Source organism: Camelus bactrianus, chromosome 4 (genome assembly GCF_048773025.1).
Source record: "Camelus bactrianus isolate YW-2024 breed Bactrian camel chromosome 4, ASM4877302v1, whole genome shotgun sequence".
Classification (NCBI taxonomy): Eukaryota; Metazoa; Chordata; class Mammalia; order Artiodactyla; family Camelidae; genus Camelus; species Camelus bactrianus.
This window is the reverse complement of record NC_133542.1, coordinates 35373122-35392300: the sequence shown is the minus strand read 5'-3', so window position 1 is coordinate 35392300 and position 19179 is coordinate 35373122. Positions and strand designations below refer to the sequence as shown.

The following is a 19179-nucleotide window of genomic DNA, read 5'->3' as shown; positions in this document are numbered from 1 at the left end:
AAGAGAATCTACAAATCACAGAAATAGGGAAGTTTCAGGAAGGTTGTTGGATACAAGATCAATATACAAAAATATCATACCCATACACCAGCAACACAAAATTAGAAAGCATAAAATGATAATATCCAACTTAAAATTGCAATATAAGGAGAAAATTATAAAATTTTTGAAGGACATATAATAACTCCTTTATTTATAGATGGATGACTCAATATATGTTACATATGTGTATGTGTATATATGTATACAAACACATAAAATTTGTAAAAGGTTTACTGTTTGACATTTTATGTATAGGTCTTGATTAAATTATAATTTAAAACTTCTATTGCTCAAAAGACAATATAAACAGAGTTACAAGAGAATAGATTAAAGAAGACATTACAAAATTAACCAAATTAACATTAGTACCCAGAATAAAAAAATTCTTTTAAATCAATAAAAGACAAAATCCCACAGAAAAGTAGATTTTTAAAAATACCTAGTCAGTTCACAGAAGAAACCAGAATTGCCAATAAATATTTGAAAATAAATTCAGGCTTAAAATTCTGTCTTAAATTCAGTAATTAGTGAAATGTAAAATAAGGATATGAAAGAACAAATATAATTCATACACTATTGGTGGCAACATTTTTCAAAACTGAAGATGCACATATCTTAATATCTTAATACAGCAATTCTATTTCTGAGTATGAAGAAACCCTTGCATATACACTCAAGGACATATATAAGGATGTTCAATGAAGCCTTATTTGTAAAAGCGAAATTTTGGAACCTAATGTCCATCAATAGGGTAGGTATATTGGAAGGCTAGATAAAGTCACTTCTCAAAAAAAAAAAAAAATGAAGCAAATATGTTTTAAAAAATTAACTTACATTATAACTGGATAATAAATAGATGGGTGTTTGAAAAGTACTTTACATAAAAATATTCCATAATCTTAAAATGTTTAAGTATGAATAGATTACAATGAACTTGTTTCCCTGCTTTATTCTCATACAAAGTTATGACTTAAATGATATTGATTATCAGTCAAATACGAAAGTTTGCTTTGGGCAGGCTGACCTTGCAAGCTAGCATTGGGCATCTATCAACTAATTTAAAGCAGGCAGTAACCCATTCCCCATGTTCAGGCCCTTCTCCCTCTCTTTCCTCTCACCTCCCAGCACAGAGTCTGATACAAGGTAGGCACTGAAAAATAAACAATAAAAATAAAATTAAAATATAAAGAGATATAGATTTACCACAATGAGAATTCAAAGTAATTAGAGGCAAAATATTAAAATTGTCTATTTAAATTATTTATTAAAATTATTAAAATTAAAAGTTATCTTTTTGAAAAGGCAATGTGGCTCAACCAAATAGAAACTTTCATAATACTGAATGATGACTTTCAGTTAAAGTTACTTATAAACTCTTTGTGATTCCTCCTTCCTTTATTATAAATCTGAAGAAGGGGGTGATAATTGTTAAGTGAATGTTTAATCAAATTTGATGGTCTTTTGAGAATAAAAATATGGAAAATCAACATGGATCTTCCTTTTACATATCAACTTAAAGCTGTAGCCAAATAAAGAATGTAAGGAAAGATCAAGTCCATTAGAAGAGAAATGGCCTCCAGAGAAACTAAGGAAAGCAAAAGGTAAGAAAGATAAGGGAGGCATTGGTTCTAGGCATATCTTGGGGAAAAGGTGTCCTGGCTCATAAATAGACTTTTCTAGTTCGAGGAACAGAGCTGGAGTACATCAATGTCAGGGCGCCAATGCAACTTACAGCAGCCAACAATGACTGTAATTCACGTCTGGAATCACCAGGAGCAAGCCTATGCCATATGGCCCTGCTCTACCCCTCTATCACTATCCATAGCTGATAGGTCCAAATATCAGTCTCCAGCCCATGTCTGTCACAGCTCTCCTGTGGGATTTCTTAGTAAACACCAATGGAAAAGGGCCAGCCACTCTCCCGTGATGAGAACCATGGGATGCAACATCCCTACTCTCAGTGGGAGCAAACAAAGCAAACAGGAAGAGAATCCTGGAGGTTTTCTAGTCCTAATTCCAGCAGTCTCTGGAGCTCAACTCTTCCATGGATTTTCCCAGAGTTTCACGAGGTACTCCAGCACTTTTTAAAATTAACTCCCCTTTGGGCCCAAGATAATTTTAATTGTGCCTTCTCTCATTTACAACCAAAAGAGTCTTGACTATTACAATCAGGCAGTCAAAGTCTGAGGCCATTGATCATTATAATCATATAAACTAACTCCCTTTGCTCTTATTCCAAACACACTGACAACCTTCTGATTATAGTTTGGCTTCCTATACAGTTTTTTTTACTGAGAGAGCAAATGCTTTTATTAGGCAGACATGACAGCTGTGCTTGAACACTTTATTTATCATTGTAAGTTAACTAAGTAGAATTCGGGCTTTTCTTGTGAGTTTAATAAGCACAAGTCTATTTCCACCAGTCAGATAAATTCTGAAGCATGAATAAAATGGTCTTTCTGGAAATATAAAACTGAAGACCAGACGCTGGTAAATTCACCAAGATAATGTCATGCTGAAAGGACACTTGGAAGTCAGACAGTTGGCATTCACCCAGCACCACCCACAGTTTGCCACAGATGCCCTCTTCAACCTTTAACAGTGGTAAGGTAGAGAGCAACTAAAGGTGTTTTGTAAGATGAGAAAGGAAAAGAAGTCTGATACTGAAGTTATCATTAAAGCCATGGTATTATTTAAAATACCTACACCTGCAATACCACCAGTGGTAACATGTATGACTCCATGACAAGAAAATGTACCAAAATCTAGGGCAAGATGAGGTACCATGGAGTCATAGTTTCTTAAATCTAGAAGAACTTTAAAGATCAAATGCTTCTTTTCTCTTTTGTTAAGAGGTGGGGCAGATATTTTCCCACCCAGCTTCCCAGCAGCCAGAATAATGGCATGTGATATATATTCAACAGATCAGATGGTCCCACCTAACAGCCTGAATCTCAGTAACTCAAAGAAGCAGAGAATTAATCTGGAATTCATCCATTTTCTGGTAGTGGTAGAAGCAGCATCCTTTAAGAGGAGTATAGCCAAAATGGGCTGTGAATTCTATTTGGCTGTATGTGGTACAAGGGAAGGGGGAATTTACAACCGCGCTGGGAAATTGTCTCATTCTCAATAGCAATCATCATTATTAAAAAAAAAACCAAACACCTCATATTGAGCTAAAATGGACATCCTTGTCATTTCTTCCTCCTTCTATTTACTAAAGGAGCCACACAGGCCAAATCTAATAGTTCTTCCACAACTGTGAATGCCAGGCCTTCTTTTCAGAAATCAACCTTGAAGAAGCTAGTGAGCAGGAGGTGGGGAGTAAAGATGAAATGGAGGATAATTTGAATCTGCTTTTACTCCTGATCCAAGCCAAGCCTTTGCTTAGTTCCCTAGCAGTTTAGAAGCAGTATTCCCCTCCCATCAATAACACAGAAGTGTGAACGCAGAGAGTCTAGTCTCTGTTTTACCACCAAGTGGTTATGGTCCTTGAGCAAGTAATTTAAACCCTCTGCATCTTAACTTCCCTCAGTAGTATCTGATCCATATGTATTTATAAAATGGATGGACGAATTCTTGAAGAACTGGAGTCCCTTATTATCTCTGTGCTTTGAATTATTCACCTATACAATTAAGAAAATACCTACGCAAATGACCTTGTATGAATGTTAGGAGGAAAGGAATAATGAACAATGCATGTGAAAGTACTTTGAAAGATATGGAGCACTCTTTACATTTAAGCATGAAAGATAACATACTATTATGGTCAAGGACAACACAGCCTCTGCAGTCAGACAGACCAGACTCGAGCTTAAAATCCAGCTCTGGTGTTTACTATGCAAGGAACTTTTGGAAAATTACTTTACCTCTCTGAGCCCCTTTGTAATGGAGGGAGTTGCAGCATCCATCTCAAAGACTGAGAATTGAATGAAATAAGGTACAAAAGTCCTTAGCTCAGTGCCAGACACATAGTATGAGCTCATTAACACTAGAAGAAAATGGAAAAATGTTCAACAACTGGGTGGTATTCTACCAAGAGGTAAGCCATTACACAAATGCCTGAGTAGAAAAATAAAAGTTAATACTTTGCACTGTACTTTGAGAAAATTAAAAAAAAAAAAAAACAATGCTTTTGCTATTCATATTCAGTCCCTTTCCTCTGAAGAGTGCCAAAGGTTTTACAGATGCTAATGCCCCAGTGAGAGGAATAAATTAGAGTTTAAACTGTGGCCCAAGTTTGCTACTGCTGCTACTGTGAAGTAATCACTCCACACACATATGGATAAGTGCTCTATGCCAACAACAAAAACTTAACTGTCTGAAGTACTACTTGGCCTCATTTAACTTGTCCATTTATGTGACTACAGATGCCCTTCTCCTTAGAACCATAAAATTTTAGAGCAGGAAAGGACTTTACAGATCATTGGTTCAATCCTCTCATTTTCCAGATGGAAAAAGCTGGAGCCCAGGGAGGGTTATTAGCCAGCACTAGGTCACATAGCAGGTTTGATGCAGGTTCTGAAATAAAATCTACGTCTCCAATTTTCTTATACCACACCCTTTCTAAAAAACCACACTATGTCCAAAAAGTTACCCAGTGATCCAAAACACTACTAGTTTCTTTCTTCTCCAGTCATGAGGATCACATAAATGTTTGGATGAATTCTGGAAACAAGACACATTTATCATAAAATTTCAACAATAAACACTAATCACTACCACCAGAAGGTAATGAAATCTGGCAAAAAAGGACAAAACACATTAGTTAGAGCTGACCTTGTTAAGAGGTCTACCTTGCTTCTTCTCTATCTTCCAGTAGGTGGTCAGTACTTCTGGGCTGCCGTCAAACTGACCCAGGAGCCCGTGGACCTGCTTCTCACCCAGCAAATATTCTATGCCAGAACTGGCTTTTCCCATCAAAAAACTGAATGTCTCCTGTGAATCATTATCCCAGGACCTCACGTGGTCACATAGGCATAATTAAACAAGGTCTTCTGAGAAATGTGATCTTAAAGTTGTATTTATACTACATCTCCCATTCAAAATTAGATTTGCTTGATATAGATTTTGTTGTTGTTGTTTTGTTCTGTTGTTTTGGTTCCTGGTTGTTTGTTTAATGGTCACAGACACAGTTGGGATATTATACATGGAAAACCTTGTTTCTTAGAAGGAAACAGCTACCACCACTGGGTTCTATGGAAAAATCATAAAATGATTTTGTGTTAGGTAATCAGACATCCAGGAGCCTTCTGATAATTAGCTAGTTTTCCACACTCCATAAAGAGTACTTTCAAATTAAGTGAGAGTTCTTTGAAGATTCTCAAGAACAAGGTAGGAGGGCAAAGAAAGACTCTTCAATTAACTTACTAATTATATTCATGTTCACATTCACTTTTCCTATGCAGCTTAAAGGAAATGTGCCTCATTACTTTTCTACAGCTTTAATGTCTCTATTCCTCTGGTAAAATTAATGTATGTATGTTAGAGACCACCCCCTCCCAAACATGCAACTGTATCCCTTTGAGACCATAAGAGCAGTTCTTTGAGACTCCTTGACTTTCATCCCTTCCATCACTAGCCAACGCCAATTCCTTGGAAACTCACTGATGGAAATGTGATCCACTCTCAAGAGAAACAATAACTCTAGTTCTTGATGAGCTCAATCTAGCCTCAAAGCAATCTCATTTTTAAAGTGTAAGTCATTGATATCACTTCTGGTCTCAACCTGACTGCTTCATATATTGCAATTGTTTAAAATTTATTTCTATCTGTGACATATGTGCAAGGAATTATCCACAGAGCCCTTTTCTCTAGTTAAGGTCAGGAGAATAAGTCCAGTGGTGTCAAACATTCTAGTTATTCTGATTTTCAATATGTTCCACTGAGATGTTTGCTGCCAATTTAAGGAAGAAAGGTGTTGTGTCTTCTTCACATTGGTTCAAAATAAAGTAGGTGGGCTACTGGTTGAGTTATGAGAAAAGAGACTGTCAAATGCTATCACAATGTAGCAGATGTTATCTAACATTAAGATAAATGCATCTGATTAATGTCTCTTTAATAACAAAGCTATACCTGTATCTTATTTTTCCCATTGAGATAACCTAAAGTTTAAATTTACATTATGATTACAGCTTTTCTTTTATAAGTCGAAGCACATTATTTTGGTCCATTGAACAAACTCATTTTTATTCATTGCCTTTTAAAGTTGACATTTAACTTCTATAGCTGTATAGTCGGCAAGAAGCAAAAGAATACTTAATATTCAAGAGAGTAGAATCTACAACACCACAGCAGTCTATTGTATGGAATGTCCTATAATTAGCATACAGTAACTGAAAGAAAGAATTATATATGGAATTAGTGGAGGACATTGAAGGCGCTCAAGTATTTATTTCCTTGCTAATCCTTGTGAATCAAATAAAACAAACAAGTAATTCAAGCAGTTCAAACTAATAAGAGCTGATTTCCTAAAAGACTATGTCTTTTAATGCATTTACCAGAATAGAATTGAGAACAATTTTGACCTTTCAGCCTAAATTAAATAAAATAGGAATTAGCCTTACCCCTTTTCCGTTATAATTAACTGTTCAACATCAGAAATAATTAATTTGTTCATTCAAGAAATTAATCATATCTGTTGTAGGCTAGGCTCTCTGTTAGCACTGGGGGAGAGCTGCAAGTCTTGTGCTTCAGAGCACTGAATTCAGCAAGAAAAACAAACAAGAATGCAAGTAATTGCAACCTAGGTAAATAGTGTTAGAATACTAGAAGTACATGGTGCTATGAACACCCACAAGGGACCTAACACGGGTGCTGGAGGTGGCAGTAGGAAGGTCCTTTGGAAGAGGTGACATTTCAGATGAGACTGGATGAATTCAGGGTTAAGATTAAATGTACACACCTCATCTTGCTTCCTCAAAAAGCTCCACTAAAATCAAAGAGACTTAAAAAATAAATAAATCCTCAAGAACAATGAGAATGGAAAAAGGAACAAGAGAAACAAATTTCAGAAACTCAAGAGAAGATCGACAAGTGGTCTCTGACTTATCAGAAAGCTGAAAACATCCTAAATCACCAAAGAAGGATTGATTGGGGGAAGGGATGTTTCAAAAGCAGATAAGATCCAGGCTCCTCCTGCACATTTCACTGCTGCATAACTGCCCCTCCCTTACTCCAGCAGGAAGCTAGAAATTTATTCCCTAGAAAGGGTAAAAGAGAAAGTCCTTGACCAACAACACAGTTTGGTGACCATACCCAGTGAGGGATTAATATCGACATCCCAGCCAATTACTTTGCTCACTCCAAGAACACAGGCACTGAATGGTGCGATCACCCTTCAGATGGGAGATCTGGGGAACTTCCTCTGGAGAATCTGGCCAGTCTACGAGGAAAGACTGAAATATTGACACCAGGGCTTTTACAAAAAAGGAGAGGAGAGGAGGGGAGAGGAGGGGAGGGGAGGGGAGGGGAGGAGAGGAGAGGAGAGGAGAGGAGAGAAGAGCCACCTAGATCCCTCCAGCGAAGCTCCAAATCAACAAGCCTCACACACAGGCTCTGAGCCTCATGTCTTAATCATGAGCAGAGAACCAAGAACTGATAACCAAGTATTTGAGGAAAGTGTCTAGCATGAAAGACAGATACTAAACAAATAAATAATAGGCAAATTAACAAAAAAGTAACTTGGAGGAAATAGATACTATGCATGGAGAAAAAAAATTTTAAGAAAAACAAACTATCATTAACATCCCCCGATAGATATTTCAATCATGAAACCAAAAAAAAAAAAAAAAAAAAAAAGGATTCTATAAAAATAGAAGGATTCAGAAAACAAAAAGTGAATTCAATAGTAGGGCTGAAGACACAGAGATCAAAGTAGATTGTAAAGATAAATAAAAAAAATAGAGAAAAGACAAGAAAATTAGAGGACCGGGCCAGGCAAACCAACATGCAAATAAAAGATTTCTGAAGAGTTGAAATAGAGAAAATGGAGGGTATAAATCATCAAAGATATAAGAATATTTTCCTGAACTAGAATATGAAAAGGAATACATGTATGTGTATGTAGGACTGGAACATTTTGCTGTATACCAGAAATTGACACAACTTTGTAAACTGATTATACTTCAGTAAAATCAATCAATCAATCAAGAAGATTTTCATGATCTGATAGAGTTTCTAGACTGAAAGGGTTTGCCAAGTGTCTGGCCTCAGCTTATTTGCATAGCAAAAAATTTACTATTTTAACTGTTTACATGTATTAACTTGCTTAATCATCTCAACAATCCTATAACATTGGTGGCTTTATAATCATCATCCCCATTTTACAGATGAAGAAATTGAGGTACAAAATGGTTAAACAACTTGCCCTACTTCACACAGCTAGTAAGTGACAGGCGCAGGATTTGAAGGCAGGTAATGTAGCTCTGGGGCTCACTACATAATACTACTATGCAGAAGGGAGCATCACTGTGAAAGTTCAGAATACATTATAGATAGTTCTGTTTGATTTTTAAAAAGCAGTAGTATGTAGCATTTTAATAATGCATGCAGAGCCTGGCCCTTGACCAAGAATCTGAAGGAGACCCCATGTAGACTTCTGTTCCCATCTCTATGTACAACTTCCTTGTCTCCTAAATATTCTGTCCTACAAATACCAGTTACATCAGAAGCTCTAAATTCCTATTCCCATCTCCCAGCTCAACTGCTACTCTACTCTTGGGCTCACCACCCTGCACGGACCGGGAGAAGTGACCTTGGTGAGGAAGTGACCCTCACCTCTCATCTTAAGGAGCACAGAACTGCATTGGTTGCTATTCAACCTTTGACGACAGTTGCCTAACGTATTTTGCCCAGATCTATAATTATTCATGGCAGGATAGTAAATCTGAAACCAGTCCTCATACGCCTGAAGATATCTTTATTTGACTCTCACATTTAAATAATTCTGGGTTCAAAGTTCTTTTCACTTCAATACTTTGATGTTATGCTCTTCACTCCAGTGTTACTGTTGGGAAGTTAATATTAACCTGATTTTTATTATTTTGCTGTACATACGCAACTGTTTCCTTTATTTTCCTAGGTAATAAAACTTTAAATTTCTCTTCCATTGGCTTTAAATTCCTGTTACATTTGTTCCATCAAGTCTGCTTCCTCTGGTATAGGTTGTCCATATCTTGTCATTCTTCATGATGCTTTTGTTCTTTAGATGAGTCATGATTTTTTTAAGACTAGGACTTCATCTGCAGTATTCCTAAGACAATCAGTCGCTTCTGTTTTGGTGATGACATAAGTGGGCCACTGAAAAGGGAGGCTCAGCTGGTGTCTTCACTGTGAGTGTGGGAGATACGAGTTGAGTGCCTCTACTGCACTTCTCTGGGCTTAACTGTACTTGTTTTCCCACATTTCTTTCTCCTCAAGATATACTGCCTGGTTCCTCTATATCCAAGATTGCGTCCCCTAACTGGAGTTGGGGGAGACAACTCAGGGTCCTCCTGGCTATCTGTGCTGGCATTGTAGATCATAATGCTGAGATCAGACCTGCAAGGAGGTGGGTTGTTGGCATCAAAACTTGTATTATGTAGATACCTGGGTGTCTCATTTTCTGCCCTGGACTGAAAATAGTACTCAAAATAAATGCAGAAAAATCCAACTTTGAACATATAATCCAAGTTTGCAAAAATAATAGATAAGACTTGTTCAGTGCCTATCCAAAACTGGCCCACTGAGATCACAGCTCTCAACCTGGATTAGCACAAACCTCCATCTAGAGATTTCAATCTTGCCTTCTCTCTTCTTCCCTCCTCCCATCCCTCAGCTCTCCCCTGCCCTAGCACATCATCTTCTTTAGAGTTTCTCAGAGTTTTGATAGAGTTGTCAAAGTCTGCCTCTGGATTCATTCTGTCTTCCCATGTCTTGGCTGGGACTTCTAGATTTCAGCTCAGGGAAGGGAGCCAGCAAGATGTTTTAGCACATCACCCTCATGGGAGTCAGAAGGTCACCCTTCTCAAGGATCATTCTGCGGATACTCCTTGTGGATCTTCCAGCCTACTTAGACATGCTACAGCAGGTTGTGGGGGACACAGACCAGGCCAGCCTTGCTGGAGTAATCAGTGTTAGAACTATTAGTGTTAGAACATCTGGCCAGAATGACAACAGATGACTGTGAAATGGGGTGGGACATTATCATTTAGGGCACTTTCCATCCCCACCCTAGGCAGACTCTGCAAAATAGCTTAGCTCTAATGCCAGACAGTTCTGAAAGGAAGCAAAAACTTTTAAATTGCCAGCGATGATAACATGTACTCATATCTTCATAATACACAATCCAACACTTAGAATTTTTTCATGCTTGTAAGTACCTAGATTTCATCAGTTATCTATACATCATTACAGAAACTATGAAATTTTGTCTTCTTTAGAAAGATGAGTGAAGAAATTTCTTTCCTGTAGTAACAAGCCATGCTGCCCCAAAATAAATGTATTTCTTTTATCAGTAAAAAACAGTAGTGCTGCTATGCAGTCAGTTCTCATTATTCACAGTAATGTTCTATAAAATCACTGTGAACACTGAATTAGCAAATAATGAACCACCGTTCTTAGGGAAAATACAGGATTAGGGTCCTTTGAGCCTCTGGTCACAACATATTTATCAACCAATCAATACATACTCTGGTTTTATGTGTGTTTCTGTTTAAAGACACTTTATTTAATATATAGTTGCTTCATTAACATTAAATATGGCCAATAGCACTGTACCTCATGCCTCAAGAAAGGTTATCTAACACAGGTTTTCTGCATAAGGCACATCAGAGCCTTCGTGCACTTAGGAACACTAGACAGCACTTTAGCACTACACTTGGAAGCCATTTCAAACAGCAAGATCATCAACAAGAAGCACAAAACATAAAAATGCAAAAAAAAAAAAAAAAAAAAGAAAGACACTAACGAGACTGTGAAAAGGACACTTGCAGACAGTATGAGAGCTGACTCTCAGGTTCCACCTCAGCTGGGAATGTATGCGTTGGATGGCTCCAATGTTTTGCCATTTTATGCATATCTGTGAATGACTGCAACAGTACCCTTAGTATTGATTTGGTGGTTACAAATAAATTTTAACAAGTTAGAGAATTCACAAATGTGGAATCCACAAATAATGAGGATTGACTGTATTATTATTATCATTATTATTATTATTATTATTATTACTACTACTACTACTAATGCTGTTTGCTTATGGGGGAAAAAACCTTTTGTTAAAGAAGTCTGTAAGATGCCACATAAAAGGCATTTTGTCGACCTTGGTTCACCCCTCACCCCTTCACCCCTGCAAACAAACCCCTGAATCATTAAGAAACACTTTGTGCAATCTGCAGCGGTTTAGGGACTACGAACATTTTGCGCCAATCTGGTGGGGGTCGAGTAAAGAGAGCTCCAAAGCCTGTAGTAGGCAATCCAGTGTCCCTGGAAACAAGATAACAATTTTTAGAAAACATGTCAGTCTGACATTTATAAACTTTCAAAGTCATACAGAACTACTTTGGGGGTTGAATGTTTATAACAATTATTTTTTAAAAGATTTGCATGTCTGCAACTTTAACGCACTTTGCAAAATAAAATGTCCCAACAAGAAAAAGGAAAGAAAGTTCAGCATTTGGTCCAGTAACTAAAATACAAGATGAAGTGTATGTCACACATTTCCATGGAAAGGCATCGTGCCAGGATGCATATCTCCAGATATGACTAAGAAACAGTTCCTACCCTCAAGGAACAATCTCAGAGGAAATACTTTCATATAAATAACTAGAATGTAAGTCCAACTGCTATGCAGAACATAAACAAAATGCTCAGAAAGCAAGAATATAACAGCAATTAATTCTGATTAATGACAGCTTACCTGATTCTTACTGCATGTCAGGCAATATCTTTATGCACATTTCATACTGCTTTTCTTGTAAATTTAAAACAACCCTATGAAGTAGATACTTTTATAACTCCCATTTTATGTAGATAAACTGAGGATTATAAACACCACATAACTTTCATAAGTAAATTGTGGAGATGAGATTCATACCTATGTGGTCAGAACCATGACAAGCAAAAATGTGTAAAGCTGAAATGACATTTTAGCTGGACCTAGAATGAGTAGTGCTGATTGGCAAACAACCAAGGGAAAGGGAATTCTAAATAGAGGGAGTGGCATGAACAGAAAGCATGGAAGCTTGAGATGTGTTGATTGCGGTTGACATGGTCCTGTAACATGTAGCTGGGGCCACTACACCTGTTCTCTCCTTATATAAACCCTTTCCTGCATGTGCCTGTTCTAAGCAAAGGAAAGTATTAACCATACCTTTTAATAATCCCAGAGCTCATTGTTTCCTCATTCAATAAAGCCTTGCTCTTTATTTCAGCCAAATCTGTGTTTAAACAAACTTGTGCCATTTTTTCATGTGTTTCTGATATCCAAATCTGAAAATAGAGAAGCCACGTATAAGAAAAATAAATAAATAGTCAAAAATGTTCAGTTACTAAAGTACATTTCTGTTGAAGTACATTCTGATTTTAATTGTTCACTCCATTAACCTTGGAAAATTAGAAATGTCTCATAGCAGCCAATTGCTATGAGAATATCATCATCATAAATATGTGAAAATGGCAATTCCTTACTTTGTTTTGTTGGAAAATAAAAATCAAATTTGTTGTTTCCATAAAATGGAAAGTACAACATTCCACTAAATACTAACTCTTACCTTCTTTCCATTTCCTTCTCAAGGTTAGTATATTTAAACTTCTCTAAGTAAGAAAATGTAGTAATCACTTTGTAAGTCACATAGGACTTCAGATACCATCATATTATCCATTCTTTATAACAGAGGATAACTCAATGAATTATCAAGCAATTATTACTCTGGAAAAACCCTGCAAATTACAAGAAGTACTCAAAGTCAATTGCAGAAGCATCATGGGTAATATCGAGGGGATCTTAGGAACAAAAATGGATGCTGAGCATTCAACATTTTTCCCATACAAAACTCTAGAAGATCACAAATATGAAGGTTCACAGCAGAGAATCAGAACTCACCACCACCAAGAGAACCCATTACTTTTTCCTGAAGACTAGCTTCCCTAAGACATCCAGTGAAGCCCCAGATCACATTAATCCCACTAAATTATGTTTACAAAAAAAAAGAGAAAGAAATTACGGTTTAGAAATGAGGAAGCTTCAGCTGCAAAATATCATAGCTAGAGGAGGTGCCAAGATGGCAGAGTAGACAGACTCACAGCTCACCCTCTCCCACAAATACACCAAGAATTACGTCTGCAAACCCACTAAATGACACAGAATACCTACTGAACTCTGGCAGAGTGTCTCTCACTTCAATATACAGGAGGATTCTCACAAAATCCAGTAAGAGAAAAAGAGAAAAAATGAAAAATTTCAGGACCAGTCTTGCAGGGAGGGAGCAGCATAGGAAGAAAGGCACCCTCATGCTGGGACACCCACTCTCCAGCCAGGAGGTCAGAGGAAACAGAAGCAGAGCTTCCAAGGCTCGGAGGAGAAAGTGGCAGCTGCTTGTCAGACAGAACTAAGGGAAACGGCTGGTACCTGCGATCCCCAGCCCTAGACACAAACTGACAGGGACAAGCTGGGACTGGCTACTGGAGATCTGTGAGGAGCCTGGGCAGAGGGCTGGGGCCCACTGCACAGAGGCAGCGTCAGGGACTAGAGGGTGGTGTGAACTCTGACTGGGGGAGTGTACGAAACAGAACAGCCTGGGATCCCCATAAAAAAGCAACACTGCTGGTGTGAGGGAGGGGGAGGTGTGCAACGCAGCTGCGCCATAGGTGCTTTCTTCACTTGGCTCCACTGTTGGTATGTTCTCACAAGAAGAGAGGTGAGGCTTAGTCATAGCCATTACTGTTGTGTGGAGGTGGGGCTGAAAGCTGAATCCATACCCAGTGGCCCTGCAACTTCACAGCTGGGACTGATATTTGTTTACAGCCCTAGATAGAGAGGTTGGATTTTGCTCTCTCTGGACCCTTTGTGGACCCATGCCTCTGGGACGAACAGGCAGGGAGAGGAGTTGTGCTGCACGAGTACAAGTGGCAAGTATGAGTACTGGTATTTACAACAGGCCTGTGTACTGTACCATATGCGGAGGCAAGGCTAGGGTCTGTGCTGACCTGTGGTGTACCACATATTCAGGTGTATGTCTGCACAGTTGGGATGGCAGGTTCTAGCGCCTAATATTGGCAGATCTGCATGGGTGGTTCCTGAGGCCCAGAACCTAAGGAACATGAGAGTAGGTGCCTGACACTCCCGCAGCTAAGGCAGGGACAAAGGCAGCGTCAACAAAGAGTACTTTGTAAGCCCGCATAACAAGTGACAGACAACACCACAGAGGACACTTCCCAGTGGACATCTGCCAACTCTTCTTCCCAGCTGAAGCACTCCAACCCTGTGTACCACACACCACAGCTCAGAAATGGGTCTAGAAGCCTTTATTCCAGCAACAGGGGAGCAGACCAGGCCCCTGTCAAGGCTGTGACAACCACAGAACAAAAAAGGAGATCCCACTCAACAACAACAATTAGGGCAGGCTCTGATCACCACAAAACCAACCACACCCCAAATCAAAGGGGTAACAGCCAACACACATGGAAGAAAGATGTGGCAACCATCCATAATAAGAACAGCCTTCACAACAAAACTATTAGATGCACGCAGTCTACACAGGAACACTACCACTTTAAATAAAAACAAACAAAAAATAGTAGATAACTGATACTCCTAAATCTACAGAGCCAGAGAAATATAAGTAAAATGAAGAAGCAGAGGAACCACTCCCAATTAAAAGAACAAGAGAAGTTCCCTGAAAGAACGAACAATGGATAGACCTCAACAGTCTACTAGGTCATGACTTCAAAAAGGGGGTGATTAAAGCACTGAAAGAAATAAGAGAGACTATGAATAGAGACAGAGAATACTATAAAAAGGAAATAGAAACTATAAAGAGGAGCCAGTTAAAAACAGACAACTCAATGGCTGAGATAAGAGCCAAGCTAAAGGCAGTCAAAAGCAGACTAGATAATGCAGAAGAATGAGTAAGTGACTTAGAAGAGAAGATAGCAGAAGTCACCCAATCAGAGTAGCAGACAGAAAAGCAAGTAAAAAACAATGAAAGCAATATAAAGGACTTATGGGATAAAATAAAACATGCCAACCTAAGCATAATAGAGGTCCCAGAAGGAGAAGAAATAGAAAAGGGGATTGAAAAGGTAATTGAAGAAATCATGACTGAAAACATTCCAAACCTAATGAAGGAAACAGATATCCAAGTACAGGAAGCACAGAGGGTCCCAAACAAGAAGAACCCAAACAGAACTACACCAAGACATATTATAATTAAGATGCCCAAAGTTAAAGAAATGATTCTAAAGGCAGCACAAGAAAAACAAAGAGTTAGTTATAAGGGAACCCACATAAGGCTTTCAGCTGATTTCTCTACACAAACTCTGCCGGCCAGAAGGGAGTGGCAAGATATATTCAAAGTCCTGAATGAGAAAAACCTACAACCTAGGATACTCTATCTGGCAAGACCATCCTTCAGAGTAGAAGAAAAGATAAAGAACTGCACAGACAAGCAAAAACTAAAAGAATTCAGCAATACTAAACTTATCCTAAAAGAAATACTGGAGGATCTACTCTAAATTGAAAAGAAGCAGGAAGCTATAGAAGTAAGAAAATCATAATTGGAAATGAAATAACTACAGTAAGTTGCAAGAGAATTAACATGAAGATGTAAAATAAAAAAGCCAACAAAATCATAAAAGGTGGGAGACAGGAGTAAGAAAATATAGGTTTTTATTGTTTTTCTTTGCCTTTTTTCTTTTATCTTTTTTTTTTTCTTCATTCTTTTTAGGATGTGTTTGAGCCTACATGACTACCAGTTTAAAGCAAACAAATATAGTGAGGGGTTAACATACTTGAAAAACAGATCAATCAAAAGCATACAATAGAGTCACAAAAACCGAAAAGAAGCAAAGCTAATATAAAAGAAAATTATCAAACCACAAAAAGGAAAAGAAAGGAACAAAGAAGAAATACCAAATCAACTGGAAAACAAAGTTCAAAATGGCAATAAACACGTATCTATCAATAATTGCTATAAATGTCAATGGATTAAATGCTCCAAAAGACATAGAGTGGCAGATTGGATAATAAAACAAAAACCCACCATACGCTGTCTACAAGAGACCCACTTTAAAGTGAAGGACACACATAGATTGAAAGTGAGAGGATGGAAAAAGATTTCATGCAAATGGAAATGACAAGAAAGTGGGAGTAGCAATCCTCACAGCAGACAAAATAGACTTTAAAACAAAGGCCATAAAGAAAGATAAAGATGGACACTATATAATGATCAAAGGAGCAATACAAGATGAGGATATTACACTCATTAACATATATGCACCCAACATAGGAGAACCTGAACATATAAAACAAATACTAATAGACATAAAGGGAGACACTGATGGGAATACAATAATAGAAGACTTTAACACCCCACTGACATCATTAGCCAGGTCTTCCAGACAGACAATCAATAAGGAAACAGATTACTAAATGACACAATAGAAAAGTTGGACTTGGTTGATATTTTTAGGACGTTACATCCCCCCCAAAACAGAATACACATTCTTTTCAAGTGCTCATGGAACATTCTCTATGATAGAGCACATACTCGGTCACAAAAGAAGCCTCAACAAATTTAAGATGACAGAAACTATTTCAAGCATCTTCTCTGACCACAATGGCATAAAACTAGAAATCAACCACAGAAAAACAAATGAGGAAAAAAATGACAGCATGGAGACTAAATAACATGCTACTAAAAAATGGGTCAATCATGAAATCAAAGAAGAAATTAAAAAATACCTTGAGACAAATGACAATGAAAATACAACCACACAAAATCTATGGGATATAGCAAAAATAGTCCTAAGAGGGAAGTTCATAGCAATACAGGCCTTTCTCAGAAAACAAGAACAATCTCAAATAAACAACTTAACCTTCCACCTAAAATAATTAGAAAAAGAAGAACAAATAAAATCCAAAGTCAGCAGAAGGAAAGAAATAATAAGGATAAGGGAGGAAATAAATAAAATAGAGATTTAATAAACAATAGAAAAAAATCAATCAAACCAAGAGTTGGTTTTTTGAAAGCGTAAACAAAATTGACAAACCTCTGGCCAGGCTCACCAAGAAGAAAAGAGAGCACACACAGATAAACAAAATAAGAAATGAAAATGGAGAAATTACAACCAACACCACAGAAATATAAAAAACCATGAGAATACTATGAACAACTATATGGCAATAAATTGGACAACTAAGAAGAAATGGAGAAGTTTCTAGAAACATATAGTCCACCAAAACTGAATCAAGTAGAATTAGATCATTTGAACAGATTGATCACTAGAAGTGAAACAGAATCAGCAATAAAAAACCTCCCTGCAAACAAAAGTCCAGGACCAGATGGCTTCACTGGGGAATTCTATCAAACGTACAAAGAGGAGTTCATACTGATCCTTCTCAAATTCTTCCAAAAGATTGAAAAGGAGGGAATACTCCCAAGCTCATCCTATGAAGCCACCATCACTCTGATACCAAAGCTAGGCAAAGACACTACCAAAAAAGAAAACTATAGGCCAATATCACTGATGAACATAGATGCAAAAATCCTCAATAAAATATCAGCAAACAGAAACCAACAACATGTAACAAAGATTATATATCATGATCAAGTTGGGATCATTCCAGGGACACAAGGATGGTTCAACACATGCAAATCAATCAATGTGATACACCACATCAATAAAAGAAAGGACAAAAATCACATGATCATCTCAATAGATGCAGAAAAAGCATCTGATAAAATTGAATGCCCATTTATGATAAAAACTCTCACCAAAGTGGGTATAGACGGAACATATCTCAACATAATAAAAGCTATTTATGACAAACCTACAGCCAATATAATACTCAATGGTGAAAAGCTAAAAGCCTTTCCACTAAAATCTGGAAAAAGACAAGGATGCCCACTCTCACCACTTCTATTCAATATAGTATTGGAAGTCCTATCCATAGCAATTAGACAAGAAAAAGAAAGAAAAGGGATCCAAACTGGAAGAGACAAGGTAAAATTGTCATTATATGCAGATGACATCATATTATATATAGAAAACCCTAAAGGCTCCACACAAAAACTACCAGAGCTGATAAAATAATTCAGCAAGGTAGCAGGATACAAGATTAACATACAGAAATCAATTACATTTATTTATACTAACAATGAAATATCAGTAAAGGAAAGTAAAGAAACAATTCCTTTTAAAATTGCTTCCAAAAAAAAAACAATACTTAGGAATAAATCTGACCAAGGAAGTGAAAGACTTATATGTGGAGAACTACAAAACGTTGACTAAGGAAATTAAAGATGACTTAAAGAAATGGAAAGATATCCCATTATCTTGGATTGGAAGAAGTAATACTGTTAAAATGGCCATACTACCCCAAGCAATCTACAGATTTAATGTGATCCCTATCAAATTACCCAGGACATTTTTCACAGAACTAGAACAAATCATCCTAAAATTTATATGGAATCACAAAAGACCCAGAATTGCCAAAGCAACACTGAAGAAAAGGAATAAAGCTGGAGGAATAACCCTCACAGACTTCAGACAATACTACAGAACTACAGTAATCAAAACCAGCATAGTACTGGTACAAAAACAGACATATGGATCAATGGAACAGAATAGAGAGCCCAGAATAAACCCACAAACTTTTGATCAATTAATCTTTGACAAAGGAGGCAAGAACATACAATGGAGTAAAAACAGTCTCTTCAGCAAATGGTATTGGGAAAACTGGACAGCTGCATGTAAATCAATGAAGTTAAAATATTCCCTCACACCATACACAAGAATAAACTCAAAACGGCTTAAAGACTTAAACATAAGACAAGACACTATAAACCTCTTAGAAGAAAACATAGCCAAAACATTATCTGACATAAATCTCAGTAATGTAATCCTAGGGCAGTCTACCCAGGCAACAGAAATAAAGGC

General features: G+C 37.3%; 1 protein-coding gene across 7 annotated transcripts in view; it reads right to left on the bottom strand.

Annotated features, from left to right (window-relative positions):
• CFAP95 (cilia and flagella associated protein 95) overlaps positions 1-19179 on the bottom strand; it is a 222589-nt gene that overhangs the window by 133648 nt on the left and 69762 nt on the right. For all 7 annotated transcript variants that reach the window (XR_006724145.2, XM_045515100.2, XM_074361685.1 and 4 more), the window contains 2 exons: positions 12392-12510; positions 11437-11505 (listed from right to left, as the gene is read on the bottom strand). Coding sequence is in view for 6 of the 7 variants with exons in the window: in XM_045515097.2 (XP_045371053.1) it covers positions 11437-11505; positions 12392-12510 (188 nt within the window). In the remaining variant the exon portion in view is untranslated. The remainder of the gene's footprint in view (positions 1-11436; positions 11506-12391; positions 12511-19179) is intronic.